This window comes from Ylistrum balloti, unplaced genomic scaffold (assembly GCF_031769215.1).
Source record: "Ylistrum balloti isolate Yb309-2 unplaced genomic scaffold, AGI_CSIRO_Ybal_v1 Utg369926, whole genome shotgun sequence".
NCBI lineage: Eukaryota > Metazoa > Mollusca > Bivalvia > Pectinida > Pectinidae > Ylistrum > Ylistrum balloti.
The window spans coordinates 708,965-731,491 of record NW_026782041.1 but is presented as its reverse complement, the minus strand read 5'-3'; the positions used below and the strand labels follow the sequence as shown (position 1 = coordinate 731,491).

The following is a 22,527-nucleotide window of genomic DNA, read 5'->3' as shown; positions in this document are numbered from 1 at the left end:
TGTGAGAATAGAAACATCTTGTTTAGTGAACTGAAGTTATATGGCATTGGGTCTGGATCTGCTCTACTTTATTGTAATATATAACAAATGTTGATTTTAATTTTTCATATATGTTTTGGATAATATTAAAAACAAAACTAAAGCAATTTCAATTTTTGATAGACATACAATCACTGCACAAAAACATTAACTGTACTGTCACAAATATGTTATTAAAATGACACAGAAACCTTAACACCAAAATGTTAGTAATGAGTTTAAATGCAATAACTAATTGGAGTAACTGACATTAATAAAATACATATATTTCTATTTCCGGTAGATTTTCCAATATAGTTGTATCAACACTAATGTGCATTTTATGAAGTATTAAAGACCATAGAGTATGGAATCTCATGTGGTAATCTAATTGCCAGTATAACAAATGGCATTTAAATATAAGAATGTGTGATTGATAGCCACATTGTTAATATTCCCAGTATCATTTGATTTAAATTTTTTAAAAAAATTTGTATGATGCAAAATTGCATAAAAAAATATCTACAAACATTAGGAAAATGATGTCAAAATATACTTTAAAATTTGAAATTTGAAATTCACACTAGGAAAATTCTGTTGTACATTTTAGGGAAATAGATCACAATTATTTTGTACATCTCTATTGTTAAAGTAAAAGAGATATGACTCTCCAAGAATAAGGCAATGGTGGATTTCATTGGATACCTGTCGAAATTTGCTATGAAGGGTACTTATTATTGGAGAGGGGAACAGATTAGTCCATAAAACACAAAAAAGGATTTGCAGTTGGGTTTTTGCACTCTCTGACCTATTGACCTAATAAAGGACTTAACTGTGCCATTTTGAGATTTCTTTCATAAATTACAATATGAATGAATAATGACAACAGTTTCAATTTTTATAATGATATGAAAGTTCTTGATCTTTCTGATGCATATCTGATCTATTTTGGAATTAATGGACTGTTGGTGCCGATATAACTTGTTCTTTGAGGTTGTTCCATATTTTGAATAAGCACTGAGGAAAAACATTTTTCCTGATATCTAGTTTACAATGCTGCAAAAACAGTTTTTATGAATGTTCTCTTGTCCCATCTTTGGACCATGTCGTTCTAGAGTTAAAGAAAATCTGCTGCTTCATTATCGTAGGTAATATCATAAAATAAACATTGAAAATAATAAGAAAAAAGTCCTGTTACATTGCAGTGATGATGGAATATTTTCCTTCTCTTGTTTCCTTTGATGTTTGCAAAAGAAAGCATTTAACAGTCATTTGTTGATAATAATTAGTCAATTAAATAACTGATCAGATGTACAAAAGGTGATAAGGAATACAGATATTGAAAACACTACAATGGCTGTGAATTATTCAATAATACAAATTAATAGTTTAAATGTAGATAACTGCCATGAATCACATCCCTAAGTTAGCAGACTATTTTATAGCCAGATTGTCTTCATATTGCTTAATATTATCATATATGCTTGTATCACATCAATGGCCTGTTATCCAGTGCATTCAACCTTGTAATATCACTAGTTTGATAAATCCTTGAGCTTTTTCATTTTGCTGCACCAATCAGATGTAATCAATATGTCAAAATACAAACAATGATGTTAAATCATGAATTGAAAATGGCGTAACAAAATGGCTGCCTTTGTTCAATTGTCCTCCACATTTTTACTTCAAAATCTGACAAAATGTATCATTTTCTGTGTCATTTGATAACAAGTATTTTAAATTGGTTTTCATTTCATATATGTTTTGAGACTTGCTTTGAGGTTTTAATGTTTACTTGCCAATGCTTGCACAAATGAAAAATTCAATACTCATAAAATCCCTTGAAATGAAAACAAATTTAAGGTTTTTTATGTATTCAATTGTAGAATTAATTATTAGTTAATATGTAGTCCTCATATACATCAATACCAGATAGTTGTACTCTTTCATAATTCTGCTGATACATGTACAAACAAGATGCTGAAAAATGTTCTTGTTTAACTTAAAACCTTTAAGTTGTTGTTCTGTTGAAAAATATTCTATCAACATATAATAAATCAGGTGTATGTTACCTAATTTTTATTTGCCATGTTTCTATAGTGTTTTTTTCTTAGTTTCTGTAATGTGTTCAGGCGATACAAGTTATGGCCCTCAAAAGATAGCACATGAGTGTTAGTGTTCATTATTATTCTCACTTTGTGACTTTCCCAAGAACCAGTCTGAAACATCTAGTCAAATTGTCAAGAGAAATTTTATTTTGAAATGTATATCACATTGTTGTCAGTTTTTATAGAAGTACCATCCCATCACAAACCTTTTTGTTCTTTAGCTGTTCAAACACTATAGTGTAAACTTTATGAACACATGATGATGGTTTAACAGGAAAACTTCTCTAGAACACTATGGAAAGTGTATCCAATGATAGTTACCAGGTACCTCATTACTTTTTACTCTCTACACCTTTCTTAACCATCTGTGATTATTAGAGATTTGAAAATCTCATTTTATTGTTTTTTTTTCTTTTTGTGTTTTATTTATTTATTGTTCAAAACATGGATGCTTGCTGATGAGACTTTTATCACAGCAATTACAGGAATATTATTGGCTAAATCATTTAGATGAAATTTTTATTATAAAAATGAAAAATCTAGGGGAAGGATGATAAATTTCAGTATTATTTTTGTTAATGTAAGGCATTTTCTTTGTGAATTTGTAATTACTGAAAGATTAAGAGAATCCGGACACAGTATTTTTCATATTTCGTGTCATTACATTTTTCATTTGTTTATATATAATTAGAGCATGTTGTCTTTCCTGTGTGTGCTGTATCATGTGTAACATTTACTTAAATATGCTGTATTCACTACCAAGGGTTTTAATTGCAATGATTAAACATCTGGTTTGTTGTAAGGTTAATGCTGTGTGGATGGGAATTTTCATCAAACTTTGAATGTATTTACATCAGGTGCACAATTACCTCCCTTGACAGCATCAGATTTATTTTGCCCCCTTCTTTTCTTTATCAAAAGCCTGAAATATGTAATTATACAGTAATTAGATAAAAACTTTAGAATTTTCGCCAAGGAATTTATTTTATGAACCCAAATCTAAGAAATTTGGGAGTTTTAAAATCATGAAACAGAAATTCTCAATTAACTTTGAAACTTAGTTTAGTAACACTTAGACACAATAATCAAAGTCATTTGGTTGCATTTAATGTAAATATATTACATCAGTTGTTATCTTCAGAGGTAAACTGGTAATATCTCATTTGAACCAGTCAATGAAGAAGTTTAAACTGCCGTGTCAAAATTGAAGGCAAGACCTATTGTTAAACAAAAAACTTACTACCTTCATTTTGTTTTTATAAATGACTGAAGCATTTGGTTTCAATTATTTAAAACAGTTATTTTTTACAGGAATTTTTCTGAAGGCTTATCCTGACCTGTAACATTTTTCAAATCAGATGTAATTTTATCTTTATTCTGTAACAGCTTTGTTGAGTCAGCTGGCTGCCCACGCCCACATTGAAAAATCATCAGAAATATGAATGTGAATATGTTACTGTATTGAGCCATATTACAATATTCATAATAAATGTATCGTTATATACCATAGTATGTATGCAAGTTTATATGTATGTATGATGGAGAGTGCATATAACTGTCACGCAGGTGTAACTGTTATCTGTTGTTTGAAGGATACCTATATGTATATATGTGTGATGTATGCACCTAAAAGTTATGTGATATTGGACAGGTCCAAGATAAATGATTCCATTGCTACAAAGCATAGTTATCTCCCTTGTAAGTAGGCACTTATAGACATTGGAATTTTATGCAAATTGAAAAAAAGGAAAAGGAAAAAAAAAAAACCAATCTGAATACAAAATCATAATTGTTTTTAGTGATGCATCTTTGTGATAGAAATGAAAGCATAAGATTTATTTGAATTGTCAATGTCTATGCTGTAAAATTTGCTTTGTAGCATGGCTTATCTGACCTAAGGCGAGTGTGTGAAATCATAATCACCACACATTATATAAGCTACTTGTGATGTACATACTCATTTACTCATAATTATCTCTGCTAGAATTATTGTGTTGAGATTTTAACTTATTGATTTTTTAATGACAAATAGCAGGTTTTCATTTTAATTTCTTACTATGAAAAGTTGTTAAAGGTGATCTGTGCAGATTCTGTCATGGAGATCAGCCTGAGCCATCGCGATACAGTTTACAGGAATTGAAGTGAGATGTAATGCTTAGTAAGTTCTACAATTGTCTGTCAGTTTGAATATACAAATGTTTGAAATAGTTTTAACATAAAGCTAGATAGTTATCCTGGCAATGATTTTAAATGGAAATTTATGAATGTGGTCAACTAGTTTTATTGACGCCATATTGAAGTCTGCTTTGTGTAAAAGTTTCAGATCCTTCTAAATCTTTCAAGTATCTTTTCAGATGAAGAAAATCCATTTTCCATTAAAAAGAATTGAATTTAGAATATAGCACTAATGTAAATGTTGATGTTAACAACCTACATCAGGATTGCAACTGATTCAACTTAATAGATATTTCTACAAGGTGTTAGAATCTACTGTACGTTGATACTTATTGACTTGAATAGTTTGTCATCATGTCTTATAACTCATTGAATTTTATTCAATCTCTACTTTTCTTGAGTTGAATTAAAATGTACTATTATAACATGGGTGTTTTTGTATGATTTCATATCGTAGATTTATTAACAAAAAGGTTTGCTATTCCACAGATTTGCTTTTCTGTTAGTCATAATCACAGTCCTTTTTTAGGGGGAAGTGTGAAAATGTATAGTAACAGACAGTCTCTCTTCCCTTCAGGATCATCCTTCCCAGTCTATAGATAGATTCATATTTAAGGGATGCTTTGTCACCACATTTACTACTGTAAATAGTGTTTTTATAAGGGATGGGGTGATTTTCTATTTAATTTCAAGGTTATCATGAATTTGTAAAGACACAAGGAAGATACCTTGATAATAAAACCATGATGTCTCATAAGGAGAAAAAAAACCCCACAAAATTCATCCCTATGAAACAAACTTTCTAAAGTGTTTTAAAGATATATGTGAAATAATGATGTATTAATATGACATTAAGACACTTGATACGGAATCACACTCACCACCTTGTACTTCATTTCTATATGGATTTCAAACTACTTATGCAAATGGCGACTACCACAATACATCAGACAAGTTCCTGTTTTAGACTTCTAAGGTCAAGCTTTAAGATCACCAATGATATTTAAAGAAATTTGTCAAGAACCTGAACTTCATCTTCAGAGTATCTGCTTAATGGGCATGAAGAGCCTATTACAAGGTCCCCGTCTGCTGGTTTTATGTAGATAAAATTGCTGAGTCAGACACAGAAGAGTAAACTCATGATACTTCAAGTAGAACTTTGTCAAACAATTTATTTAAGAAGTGAAGACATTTTCTAGTTTTCAAACCCTCCAACCAAAAAAAAATTGAAAGACAATAAAAGTAAAATAGATGTATTTATGCACCATAACCTGGTCTTCAAATCAACAGAAACAAAGCAGGCAGTGAAAGATAAAATAATTTTTTATTGTAAAGTTAGGTTGAAGCCAGTTCAGCCTTTATCCTGGTCAAAGCCACACTTAATTGGTCTGCAGGGATGACCATCACTGTCCGTAAGGCCTCCATTGGGTTGTCGGAGTCCCACTTACCACCCACCACTGTGTCGCGATCACCCTCTACAGAGTAAGTAAAACTCAGCTCACTTGCCTGTAAAGGAAGTTTTGAAATAACTTGCAATGGCAACTACAGATGAACATCTGGACATTGAACATAGAAACAGCATAACAAGTGTCCCTAACATGGAATTATAATCCTTCATTAAAAACACATCTATAACAAAGTCATTACTGAAAATTAAAGCATTAATTTACTGTGATGAGAAATTTTAACACTGCACATTGTCTTTGTATGATCAATGCAAACATCAAATTTCATTATCCTTGTTGAAATGCAAGAAAATTAAAGTAGTGCTTTGAAAATATAATTTGAACAACTCTGTAATAATGGGGTGGTGGGGTCTTAGTTTGATGCAGTACATATCATCCTCAGTATACACCAAGTTTCATTATCCTTGTTTAGATACAAGCAAAGTAATGGTCCCCACACAAATTTTTAACTAAGGGCAATAACTCAGTAATTAAGGGGTTGTGGGCCCTGAATTTGGTACACTATATATTGCCTTAGTATAATCAATCTATACACCAGTTTCATGATTTTGCTTCACTGTGGGCAAAGTTTAATACACAAAAGGAAAGACAAAGTGGTGATTATGTGCTCCCCAAAAGAAATTTTCAGGGAGTATAGGAATAAGTTGTGACCTATTGTTGTGCTGATGTAATATTCATAATCCTATTTCATTAAAGAAATGATTGATAAACTAAAATATGTTAGAAATATCCAATTTAACCAATTTGCAAGAACTGGTATCAGTCAATGTTTCTTCTGCAAACAGTCCTTATTTATATAACTTGTTAAAAAAAATATTCATGAACACAAAGCCAATAGCAAAAATGAACATTGATACCTCATGTAGAAGTTCTTCCTCTGAGTTGGAGAAGATGATGGGCTCCTCTTTTTGTTTACTGACACCCTTCATACGATAGGTCTTGCTGATCATCACATACCTAGCAAAGGTATACTTCATCTGTTTCCTCTGGCATTTCTCAATATCCTTTCTGGAACAGGGAGACATCTCAATTTATTCACCATAAAAGTTTTCTTTAAAGGGTCGTGATTGGAATGGTTACTGGTATGTACATAAATAATACTTTGATTTTGGGAGTTGTACTTTCCTCTAAACATCATTCTGTAATGTATTAATGTATTCAACAAGTCCCTAATTATCGAAGAGACTGAGTGTAAGTTAGCTGTAAGAGGAATGTTAACTAAATCAGAAAGCCATTAATGTGGGTGCAATACTCAACTTACATCAAGGAATCATACATGGGAACGGAGATCTGTGGAGGGATGTTGAGGTACCGCTCGCTGAGCAGGAGGCCTACATGTTGATCAGAATCATGCAACATGTCAGAAAAACGAGACATCTTCTCCTTAGCACAGGCTTTACAATTGTCTAACAGAAGTGAGCGCACTTGTTGTACACACTCCAGGTCCTACAACCAACAAATATAAAACTACAGCACATAGCAGCATTGACATGATTTTATGAATCAATGGGCCATTTTTAGGATTGGTTTGTTCAGTTGGACTGTTTTTTTTTTTGTTTATATCTTACCTGAAGGACAGAAGTTGTTTTTTCTGCTTAACTGGATGGAGTTGTTTTCTTATAATATAAGGGCAGTGGAGTTTTAATACTTTCTTTTGAACAAGGATGTTTGAGGCAAGGCTATATTTCAAAATAGATAGCGACAGTAAAATGTTACATGGACTTATGAAACATTCTCGTCTTGTGAATGTACGATAAATCCAAATCCTCACCTTCTTTTCTGTAATATTCACAACAGACATAACACCAAACACTGCATCACTGTCATCATCATCCATTCCATCATCATCATCATCGTCGTCAGGAACATCCATTTGCTTAAGAAACAAAATATTAAAGCCATCAGCTTATAAATACCTTAAGATCACTTGGATATTTCTTTTTAGACATTGTGGTAAGATGTTTTCAGGTTATATTTCACCAAATAATATTTGGTGAGTCTCTTGTGATATATTTTATTGCATTGTAGCTTTCACTATTGATGGACACACAGAAAAAGTAAATACAAAACCATTAGGTAATTGGTTAAAGGAAACAAATATTTTAATGCATGTACACACTCTGTATTTAAACCAAATTTTTTTTCATAAATATTACAAAAGATGACTATTTATAGCCTGTTATCACAAAAATACCTCAAAAGTAAACTGACCTTGATGACACATCCAATAAAGTTCTGGGATATAAGAGTGTTGGTGAGCTCTGAGAGATTGACGTTCGCTTTCAAGAACACCTGAAAGAAGAAACAAAACTGAACATTCCATCTACATGTACTAACCAGGCATTTATAGTTAAATTACTGAGTGTATATAATTCAAAGTTTATTTATAACTATACACTGGACTGCTAAGTAAACCACTCAAACGACCAAACAGGAATTCTTTGCCCAATAACATTGGAAAATGTAAAAATATGCCGGTACATATTTTGAAACTGTGTATGTCAAATAATATTAAACATTAATCCCATTTTGTTGGCATAGATTGAAGCATGCAAGAGTTCTTTCTTGCTAAAGGAAGAAACCAGAGTATTCCAAAAGAAAAACACAAGTGGTTAGGCAGGTGACCTCAGATCAGAACTGAACTCCACTAAATGAGGTAATGGGTTATTGTGTTGCATGTTTTATATAGGTAGTAATTTATCAAACATTATCTTATAATGAACAAGACAATTCGGTAAATTACAATTCTCCAGACACACCACTGGTAGATGGTGGGGGCTAACAACAATCACAAGTATGTTTTAATTTACCTGTTGTAGAAGAGTTTTCACACCGTGGAAATCGCTGTCGTCAAGCATACGAGCTTCAAATTCCACTTGCACTTCCTAAAAAGATTTAGATATAGCTATACAACCACTCGTATGGTATCTACAATATGTAAAATGTAAGCGTTCTCACAATAACTTCATTGACATCTTAAACCTTCAGTCTTGCTTCTAATAGGGAGTCAGATCTAGAGGGATCTGTAACATTATAAGCAGTGCAATGTCAACCGTTTCGTCAGACTACTTCAAAATTAAACAATTCAGTAGTAGTAAAAATAACCATAATGCGTAATGAGATGAGGTGCACCCTATGTAAATATATAAGGCAGCTGAATGAAAGACAAGAGGCCCAAGGTTCCTGTATCATTCACCTACCTAATTCAACTATCAAGAATTTCAAATATGACAAATAATTTCTGAAATAATTTCCCTATTTGGTGCCAGCATTTTGGTCAAACAGATGTCAGATTTACCATTCATAAAAATTGCTTCAGACAAAACTCTGATAATATCTTTGTACAGAAGAATGATGTTTTAGAACTTCCCCTAATGGTTCCCATATCTTTAATGTTAGACTCCTAATGGTTCCCATATCTTTAATGTTAGACTCCTAATGGTTCCCATATCTTTAATGTTAGACTCCTAATGGTTCCCATATCTTTAATGTTAGACTCCTAATGGTTCCCATATCTGTAATGTTAGACTCCTAATGGTTCCCATATCTTTAATGTTAGACTCCTAATGGTTCCCATATCTTTAATGTTAGACTCCTAATGGTTCCCATATCTTTAATGTTAGACTCCTAATGGTTCCCATATCTTTAATATTAGACTCATGGTTGATACAAAACAAGGTTTCTTTCAACTAGGTATTCTTCAGACCAAACTGAGACAGAATCGAGGCATTCCCACAAAAGAAGAATTTTAGAGAATTTCCTCTATTTCCACTATTCAGTCCAGCCCCTCCTACCACACAGGGCCAAAACCCACTATTTATACTAACAGTGAACATGGATTTAAGTCAAATTTGACGGGACCAAATAGCATATATGACTTCTCTGACTGCTCAACATAGCCGTGTTTCTATGAACAGAGACATTGTGCAATGAAGATTGACCCTATTTTCATCACTTGTTTTTGTGGATATGTGTCTCACAGCATGGTGTAAGAGTAATAAAACTCAATAAATACGTGCTCATGAATATTCTACATTGATTTAACATCGATAGCACTGATTTGAGTTATGGAAAGGTGAAGGCTGCAGCAACTTCACTGACACATAACTATATACAAATTACACTGTAAAATAGAATAAAATAAAACTTTTAGTTTGCACATGTACATGTATATCCAGCATACATATTTAATCATAAACTAATGTGTCACCGACAAATTACTATTTTTTTAATCTGTGCGTTAGTTATCATTTGTTTTTTTTCCCTTTTGGTTTCTGGCAGCCATGGGCATAAAAAAGTACCTGTATAATTTATTTTGATAAAGAAAACGTAAAATCAGGACTTAACAAAACATTCAATGCATCTGGGGTATTTGACTCAAGCGTGTTTGAAATAAGCAAGTTTTACTGTAACTGATTACCCTTCATCAGACTAAATTTGGGCAAAATCCAATCATTCCTACAGCGAAAACACACCCTTTTGACTATCAACACCACAAAAAATGGCAAATGAGACTTGAAATAAAAATTGTGATGTAAATACATGTATTTCATGATATTGCAAAATGTTATGGTTGTTATATCCCTGTGTGAGGAAATTTCAATTGATATAGTTGATGTTTCATTCAAGAAACAAGATTTGGCAAAGAAGCGGATGTAACATATACTTTATGACACTGAATCCCTCCTCATAACTTCATGTCACAACAAATTTGCTGAAAAATAACTGAAGGCAAGCAAAACTTCGTGATCTCTTAATATCAATGTCAAAAAAGGGACATAACTTCCATAAAAATGGTTTTTATTTAAAAATAAAGAAAGAGGGCACAACAATATATGAATGCACTACAAAGAGAGTTTAAAAAGATTTAGTCGAAAAGTAAAAGAAAGTGTCTATAGCCATACAAACTTTCAAAATTTTGATAAAGGGCCATTTTAACTTCCATGACATGGAAAATCGTGAAATGGGGCACATCCACATTAAGTCTAGACATTACCTAGACAATTTGAAAAAAAAATTGTCAGTAAAGGAAAGTATGCATAGCCCTATCAATATCAATGAAGAGATACAACAAAGGACCCTTACGTCCACAAAAAGAGTCAAAATGAAAGATAACGTAAGGTGCTGCAATATCAAGATCTTCTATATCGAGACGTTTCGGCACAACTTTATTACGCACAAGTTATCATGATATTTCGGCGGAACACCTTAAAACCCAACCTTTTTATTTTATAAAAAAATCAGGATATATAATTTAAATTTAGTAATTAAGTTGAGTAATCGAAAACATGACAGTTCTATTTGTTTAACTGATTCAAATTGTTATATTTTTCAAGCGCCGAAACGACCAATTTTACTCGCCGAAACGTTACACGTGCATGAAAATCCTGCAAAAGAAAAAATATTAAGAAAAACCATCATATTCTATCACCTCATTTATCGGTGAAGAGTTCTCATCGTCCATTTCGTCTTCATCATAATCATCGTCACTACTTCCATTAGAATCGCTCTCCAACGTATCTGTCGACATTGGTTCCGCAACACGTTTCTTCTTCGACGCCATCTTGTACTGGTTAAAAAATTTTACGAAGTAAAGGCAAACGAAAACGAAAGTTATTTCTTTAGAATAATCAAGAAAGTATAATCAACGAAGAAAATGTACACACAATGCTTTAGTGTGTTACTAAATTATTCAATTATCTGGACTTTTTTTTATAAATGATGAATATGTAAATAAAACGAAAATGCGTTTCGCTTGTTACTACGAAACTATTTCTTTAAAGCGTAGACACGAGCTCGAATATCTCATACGTCTTATGAATCGGAATGCTACCCACTCAAATTCAATATTTATCGACTACTCTATCCTATTTCTCGCGTTTTATCAAATGAACTATGAAGAAGTAGGGATGCTTTGCTATCTAGTTTTTGTATAGAAGTTCATGAATACCGCCCTGTGTACGTTTGAAGAAAAGGTCAAATAACAAATATAAAGTTCAGTACAACTGAGGAATCAGCGTGAGTCGCGCGGTCGTCTGCCAACTGATTAATTAGCTGTATGAGAAGATCAGGTAGGGTAGGATGGTGAGGTCATAATTTACAGCACGATGTAAACAAAACACAAAGAAAATGAGATACACTTTAAATTATATAATTGGTTCATTATTTCTTAATTGATTACCTTCAGCAGGGACGTATAATACATCCCTGCCTTCAGGTATATATTTCCCCAGAGTCTGACACCGTCTTCACAATGATATTTTATGTACTTTAGTTACAAGAATTCTACATTTTTTAATGACTGATATACTTAGTTAATTAAAATGATAAAGTAATATTATTAATAAGATGTTTATAGATGTTGTTGATGTTGTCAGCCCTGGCTAAAGATTCTCTGTCTGATAAATAGTAATATATTGGAACATCATTGCCATACATTAGTTCTCTTTCCCATACATATTCGAAATCAAATGCATTTTTTTTGTTTACAAAATTAACACATTAAAAACAGTTCTCGTATTTCCATATTTAAAAAAAATCATATGCACAATTCAAAATACAATTTCCTGACGTAAGTAATTTAAACCGATATTTAATTATTCCCACATTCCTGTTATATTCAAGTGGAAAACGATCTAGTTTCCAATACACCGTAGGATTTGAGGTAGATTAAATAATGTGTATGAACCAATATAAATATCAATTGACGATACCAATATATATCATCCATGATTAAAAATGATGCCAACATACCTATCAAACGGCGAAGTATAGTTTCAATATTGAAGCTCACATTACTACATTTTGTAAACAGTGCAAACATTGTTTTTCTACCTTGGTTAGAAAGCGGGTTTTAAACATTGTTAAATTTGTTATCAAATCTCAAGTTTATCCCTAAATATGTAAATTTATCAACACAAGTCATATCTCTGCCTTTATAAGCCCATTTCTTGTAACAATGTACTGTTCCCCCTTTCGGAAAAAACAACTTTCGTATTTTCAATATTCACAGTGAGCTTCCATTTTTCATATTATCTTTCTAAATTATTGAACAATCTCTGAAATAATATCATATCATCAGCATCAAGCAAAAGGAATTAAGTTTTGAAACCCATAAGGCGAGTCCCAATGTGTTGTAGGAAACGTTTCAAAATCGTTGAAATACGAAGAAAGTATTGATGACAGAATTTACACCTGGAAGAGACCGATCCTCCTTATCGAAGAAATCAGAATGGTCTCCTTTAAATCTAACACATGATTTCACTTTTCATATATAGACTTAGTTGAAGTTAAAAGTTTTCCTAGTATTCCTAATTGTCTTAGCTTAAACCGCTGATTAACACGATCAACACGATCAAACACTTTTTGTTGGAAATCAACGAAACAGTTGCATATAAAAGTTTGTTGTTACCGGAAAAATTGTAATACTAAAACGTTAAGCATAAACAACATCAATTGTACTCAGTCCAAAATTCAGTGTAAATGTATAATTTGCCAAGACAGCTCAATAAACTTATACCTCGGAAAGTATATGAACTGGACTTCTTGTGCTCTTGAGTAATAACCGCTTTGAACCACGCGACAAGAAAAAAAAATCATAGATTTAAATCATTTGTTAATTTTCTCTGAACTTTCTCTAAAAACAAGCATGTAAGCAATCATTTCAACGGTATGTGAGAGCGCACTCGGCCAAAGCAAAGCACGTATACATTTCCACTATATATGGGGGCGTGGTCTGATGACATTTTGAAATTTCCATCGATAAACTTAGTACCGATGTAAATAAAGACGGACTAAGCAAAACTAATCAAAAACTGTTAAGTGCCATTGAGGTACATAAGTTGCATGGTCGTCTGCTGATATTGAGGAATGGGAAGAATCTGCAGTCAAAATGTGCGCTGATGCAAGAGTGTTTACGTCATTGATTGCTGCAACCGACCATGAAAGTGACACAGAAATAAGAACAAATGCACAATTTTATATATCCAAGAGATATGAATTTCGATACGAAGCGTAAGTAGATATATTGCATATTCTTTTATTGCTAGGGGATTTCACGATGGGTGCTTTTTGAATTTTGAAGTCATACCTGTCCAAGTTTAATATGGACCGATTTTTCCTCGCCTTGAACACGTTTTAAAGCCTTTCATTGATTGAATTTTAGCCACTTATATATCCATTGAAGTATTACTTTTATTTCTTATTTTTTTTCATGAATTTGTGTATGACAGTATTCTTATGTCTTATCGTATGGTATCGTTTATTTCAACACCCAAGCTTATTCACTTCCCATTTCTTAAAAGATATAAAAAAACTAAACATTGTTAAGATGGAAATGTAGTGACCGGAAAGTTAAGTGGTAATTTAATTGCTGTTTCAGTTATATTTCAATTACAAACTGTCTTGTTAGCCACTGCATGAGGATAAAGTGAGCTGTCAGGGCACCTAGCTCGGTTAACGTGTGAATCCGTCAGATAAGGTTAAGGGAAGTTGAATTATTTATATTTCACGCATGTTTTCATGATAATTAATTGATTGTTTATTTATCATGCAATGGTATATAACATCCTTCGCGCATCTTGTTAATTCCATCGCAAGCCTCTGAGCTAAACATACATGACTGGAGTCACCTGTGCTGCATCCGAGAATAACGAACATGTAGACATTAAGCAATTGCTGTAAAATTTAAAATAAGTCAATAACTAACCTCACCAAAAATAAATTCTTTTCTATTCAACCTCTTTGTTTTTTCTGTAACTTTCGGTCTTATAAGCGAACATTATTTGAATGCTGTTGTTTTCTGGTGTTAGTGGGATACATGAATTTGTGTAAGAAACGGTGCAATCGCGGTCAACTGTGTACACCCTTTATATTGCCTGTTAGAAGTACAATTTCAAAGACATTAGAAAAAAGATGAGAGAATAAAAAAGAGAAAATTATATAAACAATAACCAAGGATATATAGAAGGTGTCCATTAGACGGGAAAACGATAACTATAATAAGATAATAATAATAATAAATTCATTATCTAAACAAGGAAGCATATTTAGACTTGCGTTTAGTTTACAATATGGCCCTGTAAACACATGTTTACATCAGCACATTACAGACGAATACAAAATATTAACATGTTGACATGACAATACATGATATACCATTTGTATTAAACAAGATACCTCAGTAATTATGGATAAGAACAGTTCATTATTCGCTTGCATAAAAACTAAATATCAAATAATATACCAAAAGTTTTCTGAGCATAATTGATGTGATTTATGAAATAATTAAATACATATTACAACATTAATACAGTACACAGATGAGCCTGGAATTGACGAATACATTTCATGACTAAGGATATGGTAAGGAGATTTCTTTTAAGCGGATAGGAACAATAACTATCCGTCTAATGGACGTCTTTTATTTATCCATTGTCAATTTTTCTATTCGTCCCATGGCCATCTCCTACACCGATATATCCGAAGTTATTATTTTACCTGGTGTTAAAAATAACTTGCGTAAGTCTAGTACCAGGGTAATCCATTGTATCAGGCTTTTATAAGCGATAAAGTATCTAAGTGCTGCCATCTAGTAGTTTGTCCATTAGACGTATAATTTTTTTGGCGGGAATCACGATGGGTAGGTTTGTACATCGGTTGCTCCACACAAAAAGACTTATTGATGATAACTTTCTATCAATTTAGTTCACTGTTGCCGAAAAATCACATGGTTGACATTGTTGTTTATAATGTGATAGTGTAACCGGCCTTCGACACTGTACAGGTCACGAGTATTCAATTGACACGCGGAGAACTGAATCACAACTGCACAATGTTTCTTAATGTTACCGGTATCTAGCAACTTTGACATACATGCATATTGTATATTCCAAATATGGAACATTTTGTGATAATGATGATGTCTTGATGCCGGTTTAGTAATATCTGACTCCTAGCTGTTATAGACTGTTCAGTGTTCTTGTCATACAGAATTTCAATTGAAACCGCAAGTAAATTTCTGTTTCCCTCTCGCATCATTTCTTGATCGGTTATCGAAAGATATGAAGGCCAGCTGCCCCCTTTGGGGTTGAACCAGACTCGTCTAACCAGTGTTCTAACAAAAAACAAAGTTTTCACTGTTTTCATCTGTATTTTTTTTTCAATTATTTCCATAATTTTTGTGTAAATTCGAAGAGAAATGTCTGAACATTTTAAGCTTTACTAAAACCACATGCATTTGTTAACTTAATGGTTGTTAACCCCTAGGGACATTGTCCTTATTATTTATATGGGCTATAGAGGAAATGCAGTCAATGTGTATTTTAGCTCATCAAACTCAAAGGACCAATTGAGCATATGACATGGCATGATATCCTTTGTTCCATCTGGCTTCAAATATTCCTTTTAAACAGCTTCTTCTCAATAAACAGGAGTCCTAAAATAATTATGTTTTGCTGATCTATATTCAAGGATATATGGGCCGAAAGGCACAGAGGCATATTATCTTGCTGATAGGTTCCTGTTGTGAATATTGACAAATTTTGCAAAAATTTTTTTACCATGACCCATATTTAAGTTCATGGGGTCAGATTTGTTAAAATCTTAATTCATTTCGTCTGATTTACCAAAAGTTTTAGAAGGATGATATTTGGTAGATGGGTTATTGGGATAAAGCCGTTGAATATTACATTTGGACCAGGTCATAACTGCCACTGTTAAGAACTGAGTGCACATGTTAGAAGCTAATTAATGTTTGTTGTGGAATTTGGTTAAAATTGGTTGGATGTCATTAGTTCACATGCTTATGTATTTGTGATGAACAATGAATACCAGGTGAGTGATACAGGTCCATTTGGCCTCTTGTTTCATGTACATACTCAATAGGGCAGATCAGATGAGAATCTTTGTAAGCTAGAATGTATTTTTCATGGTTTTTTCATTGCTGAAATGATCAGATTACCAGGTGAGACTCACAGGCTTTGTTGTTCTTTTGTTTTATATATTTGATAAATACCTGAATTTTTTGCAGGTGAAAACCAACTCTGATTGATGATGTGACAGTGTCAATAAGAAGTTGGTGAATGCTATTCTACTGAAAACTAATCCCAGAAACTGACCATGGACACCTCAGATTTCTCCTTTACTTTGGACCAACGGTGTGTGATAAGTGGTTTCTTGAATAGTGACTACATGCAGTGATTATTGTAACGCTAATGCCTTTTATTAATAGTTATAAGTGCAGTCTTGCAATATGTTAAAATCAGATTGTAAAATAAACAAGACTGGAAATGGTTCAAACTATCACTAGACAGAAAATAATTGTTCTTAATGAAAAAATCATGTGTTGAAACTATCTGCTGATTCAGATGTTAACATATATATTTCTTTCTTATTTATGAATAATTAAGCTGATTCTTATTGTAGTCCAACAATGATGAAGTTAGAGGAGGTTTTAGTGGGTGATTCTCCAATGGTACGAGGCCAGGAACAAAGTAAAACATTTCGTAACAGAGCAGCCAACATTAATATAAGACGATGTATCCTTTACTGATCTTTCAATTTCTTTGGTTATTAATGAAATTAATAAAGGATTCTGTACACAGGATATCTTTTTGGATGTAAAAAAGTATCAGATTTGTTTTTTGTTTTTTGGTTTTTTTTCATAATTTGAAATTTAAGATATTCGAAACAAAAATAAGTAGTATGTGTGACCTTGACTCCTAGTCAGCACTTCAGTTGCTAGATGAGAGTGTTGCTTTTCCTGCTGCTGCGACCAGAAGAACTCCACACAGGGGAGGAGCATTGCAGCATAGCTCATGTAGGTACTATTTACATGGTGATAGTGTTTACATTAATTTGATATTGAAATTTTCATTGTAAACAATGAGTTATCTCTGCATTAATTTGATATCAGTTTTATCAGGGATTTATGTACATTTCAAAACATCAGGAGATTTTTCAACAAAAAAAACAAGCAAATAACAAAATATCTCCTATATATCAATTCCACAAAAAACCACTAAAAGTAGTTCATAAGTAAGTTTTCCCCAAACTTTAATAATGAACATTAACACTCGGGGAGAGGGCTTATATGAGGATAAATAGAGTAGTCTTCTTGTACTTCTGTTCATATTTATACATGTTGTAAGAATTTTGAGTAAGAATTGAAAGTTATTTTTATCCACTCACATTCTCTCAGTTATCAAATATTATAGATTGTGTAGATGATATAAGTATACATGAACTTAATTATCAATGTTATTTCAGACACACCAATATCTTCTGGATCAAAGTATGATGTGTCAGGATTATTGGGACCTACACCGAGAAAGGCATCAGCAGCAGATCAAAGTTATAACCAGGTATGAAATACCTCTGTACTACACATGGGAAGGGATAGAAATAATTTACAGATTTATATTGATGTGAATATTAATGAATTCTCCAATAAAATGGGGGATGCTAGAAACAAAGTTTGGGATAGAAATAACTTACAGATTTATATTGATGTGAATATTATTGAATTCTCCAATAAAATGGGGGATGCTAGAAACAAAGTTTGGGATTGAAAAAACCTATAGATTTAAATTGATGTGAAAGGGGAAGAAAAAAAGCTGGGGAGAAAGAAAACATCCTGTAGCATGCTAGGATGAAGGGCTACCAACTTTGTAAATATGAATGACATTGACCCACTTTCATGGTCACAGGTATCAAATATGTTAAAATGTTTAAATGACTTCTTTTCAATAACTGAAAGGCCAAGGGTCTTGATATTGTGCCTGTGACATCCTTTTTCAACAAACAATACATTTGGAGTAATGGCATTTGTGTAGTGCATGTATAAAGAATATGATTTCAGGTTTGCAGAAAATGTTTTGATTAACAACAATGTTTCCACTGTAACTTGTAGAGTAATTGAGCCATTTATTTTTGGCCTATTTTGCCTTTTTCATGTATAAGTCTTTATAGTCAGATGACCGTTAAGGCCCTTGGGCCTCTTGTTATTGATTATCATGATAATGTTATACAAAGTAGAGAATAGAAATTTCAAATCTATCCATATAACATTTAAAGTCGGATAATATCTTGTTCTTCCTTATTTATTGTAGATGGATTCTACGATGTTTACTAACAAGTCCTATCTCGTAAGTCTCAATTCTTTCTGGGATTGATGCAACTGTAAGCTGTGCAATATCTGATTACTGTATGTATATGTAAATTTAATCCGACATGTTTAGAAACAAATGAGGTGTTGTCATTAAGGTATGTTTTATATGGGAAAATATTTGTCCAGGGTCATTTTCATCACTCCATCTTCCCCTGTATTGAATTCGCACTGATAACATTATAACATAAAATGAAAGTGTTTCGGCTTTTATTTTGATCGTAGTTGATTTAGTCAAGAAGGGTAACAGTGGTGAAAATTTCCGAATGAAAATTTTTGGTATTCAGTTTTTAGTTGAACTTTCATAGGTACAACCGTTAATCATTAACATTTAAAAATTTGGCAATTTTTAATTGAGGGTGAAAGAATCATAGGTATACTCATACCGTTCATACATTTGGATTTGTTATGTTTTATTTGTATTTTATAAACAAACATTTTTGCAGTATATATTATCACTTTAGGAGGATATGACTGAGGAGGTTACAACCACCAATGTTGGTCTGTTGTTGGAGGAAGATCCTGGTATCTCTGGTAAGAAACATTAACACTCTGAAGTGATTGTGACTATGTATTTATGTTATTTATAGATTTTAATCAGATGTATATGTGTGTCATCATCATACCTTTGAGGCTTAATTGGATAGACCTTTACTTTTATTTACTTTTTGCTGTAATAGTTCAAACAAACTGACATTTACATAAAAAAACAAGCTATGATGAAAGAACAAATTGATTATGTTTGAAGTTTTGATCAGAGTACTTGTTGAGTTTTTAGTTTGGTTTTACATTCAATGAAATATTTTTGTCAATTTTTTTATTCAACATGCCATATCAAATTTTACCAATACAGTGATATTTTGTGTTGACCAGCTTGTAAAGGCCTATTTGAGGATTTCCAGAAGTGTATGAAAGCCAACGTGTCAGAAAGTCAGTCATTTGACCTGATCAAAGAATATGAAAATGCCTGTCGAGAACATGTTGTACTTTTAAGGAAGTTAATGAAAAGGGCCACAAGGAATGAACCAAGGTTTGTATTGGAATCAGCATTACTGTTAGAACAGTATCTATCTTGAAAAAGCCCAGTGGAGTTGCACATCACCTTTGACATCACAGGATGGGCTTATCAGGGGTCAATGAAATCCTATTTATTAACTCTTCAAGATGTCACACAAATACTGGTGAACTTATTGACAGACATGGATATATAGTACTAGTTATTACAATTTCAAAGATTTAAGGTTCATTTAGATGAGTCATAAGATATAGGACCCGGAGAAAAACCATGAGAACATATCTTTATATTTTTTACTTAATTGTACAAAGGTGATTGATATATCATTAGTCACTCCAGATTTCCATGCATAGAAACCTTTAGACTAAAACGAGTATATTTTGTATGAAATGCTAGAATTCACATGCACTGTAATGTATTACAATTACTTAAAAAATAAAAGATATCTTCTTTCATTCATTGCATTAAATTGTTTGTTCAAGGTTCCAGAAAACATTTGAAATGTTAGATCTGATAGAACATGAACAGAACACCTGGCAGCTGGTACATTCCCTATTGAAAGATCAGTTGGAAGTAGAGCTCAGGATGGACCTCCCAGACGAAGAGATGAATGAAGATGGTGGGGTATGTCATTATGGCTCACTTTGGTTTTAATTATTCACCTTAACATGCTTGAATAGGTACTCACAAGAGTGTGTAATAGGATATATCATTCAACGTGTTTGCAGCGTCAAAATTAGGTATTATGGAGTTTGTGATATAGTACTCAAATGTTATGACACTGATTTGATAAAGTTTGTTGTTGAAAATAGAGACTTTTATCAAGAAGATCATGCAAATACATGTATCAAGTTTATTAAAGGCTTCTCCAAAACTCTGCTGTCTGTTGAAAATAAATGTGTGTCATCCCTTAAACATTTATTAAGTACCTGTGATGGTGGTCTTGATGAAAAGCTCTTGAATAAACTACATGAAGAGGACATTTTTTCATAATGTCTGTTTAGGTGATAATTTGTTTTCATGTGTGAAAATTTTCACCAAATTGCAGAAATTGAAGATTAAGATTATAAAATACTCATTCCAAGTTTATTCAGAGACGGGCTGTTTGTTGTAAGATCGAGTTATGACAAAAACACTGCAATGGTGTTCATTCCATATTTTTTGTGCAGGTTGTTTAATTTGACTCTTCTTGAATTTCGTTGAATTGATTTCCTCTTATTTCAGTCTCTGTTCAGAAAAAGTGACAAAAAAATAGTCAGTGATTTCTTCGAAAACAATTCAGAAATCAGACAAAGTCAGGTAGGTTTATATTTCCATTACTTGACAAAGCTAACTGAAATATATAACTTAAGTTCTGATAGAATTACATGTATACTGAAATCATTATATACATTGGTATTTCCTATTAAAATTATAACTATTATGTCTACTGTTATTTGAAGGCATTTGCAAAAATTGGTGTTTTCTAAAAGTGTATGTTGTACAGAATGAAGTTTTTATAATAATAAATTATGTGAACAAATGCAAGTGACATAGAAATAAATTATTTTTTTCCTGTAATATCTCAGTGTATGGGGCTGTTATAGTAATAACAAGAAGGCTGAAGCAGGATTTTTTTCCTTAGAGGAATGAAAGAAGAAAATGAAATAGAAGTACTTAGGATACAAAAAAAAAGATGAATTTTGATGTATTTATGTGACTTTTAAGGAGAACCAGGATAATAGGGAAAAAAGGATAGCAGAATGTAATGTATAGAAAGAATGTACTTAGTTAGAAAAGAAGTTAGTTTGGTTTTACCTGGAAATTTTAGGTTTTATGTAAGTTTAATTTTCCTGACAGATTAGTATGCAAATGTTCTATTTGATATTACTTGATTCATAACACTTGTTTTAATGCATGAAGCACAAAATTCTGATCAGTTTAGTAACTTAATCAAAATTTATTTCTGTTAAAAACATTAACATTTTGAAATGAAGTAACACTTTGTGGTTTTTTTTGTTAGCTGATTGTTGACTGGCTGGAAAGTTGTGCATTAGAAAAAGTACAAAGGATTAGAGATAATATCAAATTTTTCTCAGATAGAGCTGTGGGATGGTGAGTATTGTATGAGAGAGATGATATCCAACTTTTCTCAGAGAGAGCTGTGGGATGGTGATTATTGTATGAGAGAGATAACATCCAACTTTTCTCAGATAGAGCTGTGGGATGGTGATTATTGTATGAGAGAGATAACATCCAACTTTTCTCAGATAGAGCTGTGGGATGGTGAGTATTGTATGAGAGAGATAACATCCAACTTTTCTCAGATAGAGCTGTTGGATGGTGAGTATTGTATGAGAGAGATAACATCCAACTTTTCTCAGATAGAGCTGTGGGATGGTGAGTATTGTATGAGAGAGATAACATCCAACTTTTCTCAGATAGAGCTGTTGGATGGTGAGTATTGTATGAGAGAGATAACATCCAACTTTTCTCAGATAGAGCTGTGGGATGGTGAGTATTGTATGAGAGAGATAACATCCAACTTTTCTCAGATAGAGCTGTGGGATGGTGAGTATTGTATGAGAGAGATGATATCCA

General features: G+C 32.4%; 2 protein-coding genes across 5 annotated transcripts in view; one reads left to right on the top strand and one right to left on the bottom strand.

Moving 5' to 3' along the window:
* LOC132546977 (nuclear pore complex protein Nup107-like) overlaps positions 1 to 22,527 on the top strand; it is a 168,064-nt gene that overhangs the window by 131,765 nt on the left and 13,772 nt on the right. For 2 of the 4 annotated variants that reach the window (XM_060210710.1, XM_060210712.1), the window contains exons 2-11: positions 16,797 to 16,923; positions 17,192 to 17,304; positions 17,496 to 17,585; positions 18,035 to 18,129; positions 18,877 to 18,912; positions 19,397 to 19,466; positions 19,806 to 19,962; positions 20,430 to 20,571; positions 21,172 to 21,246; positions 21,950 to 22,041. In XM_060210710.1, the coding sequence (XP_060066693.1) occupies positions 16,886 to 16,923; positions 17,192 to 17,304; positions 17,496 to 17,585; positions 18,035 to 18,129; positions 18,877 to 18,912; positions 19,397 to 19,466; positions 19,806 to 19,962; positions 20,430 to 20,571; positions 21,172 to 21,246; positions 21,950 to 22,041 (908 nt within the window). In that variant the 5' untranslated portion in view covers positions 16,797 to 16,885. Of the gene's footprint in view, positions 1 to 11,809; positions 11,839 to 15,526; positions 15,552 to 16,796; positions 16,924 to 17,191; positions 17,305 to 17,495; positions 17,586 to 18,034; positions 18,130 to 18,876; positions 18,913 to 19,396; positions 19,467 to 19,805; positions 19,963 to 20,429; positions 20,572 to 21,171; positions 21,247 to 21,949; positions 22,042 to 22,527 lie in introns of those variants that run through there. The other 2 variants (XM_060210711.1, XM_060210709.1) reach the window with 2 other exon arrangements.
* Positions 5,607 to 11,330, bottom strand: LOC132546975 (BRCA2 and CDKN1A-interacting protein-like). The gene is made up of 7 exons (XM_060210708.1): positions 11,199 to 11,330; positions 8,578 to 8,652; positions 7,979 to 8,059; positions 7,539 to 7,643; positions 7,029 to 7,213; positions 6,625 to 6,775; positions 5,607 to 5,807 (listed from the first exon to the last, which is right to left on the bottom strand). The coding sequence occupies exons 1-7, from the start codon at positions 11,328 to 11,330 to the stop codon at positions 5,637 to 5,639; spliced, it is 900 nt and encodes a 299-aa protein (XP_060066691.1). The 3' UTR covers positions 5,607 to 5,636.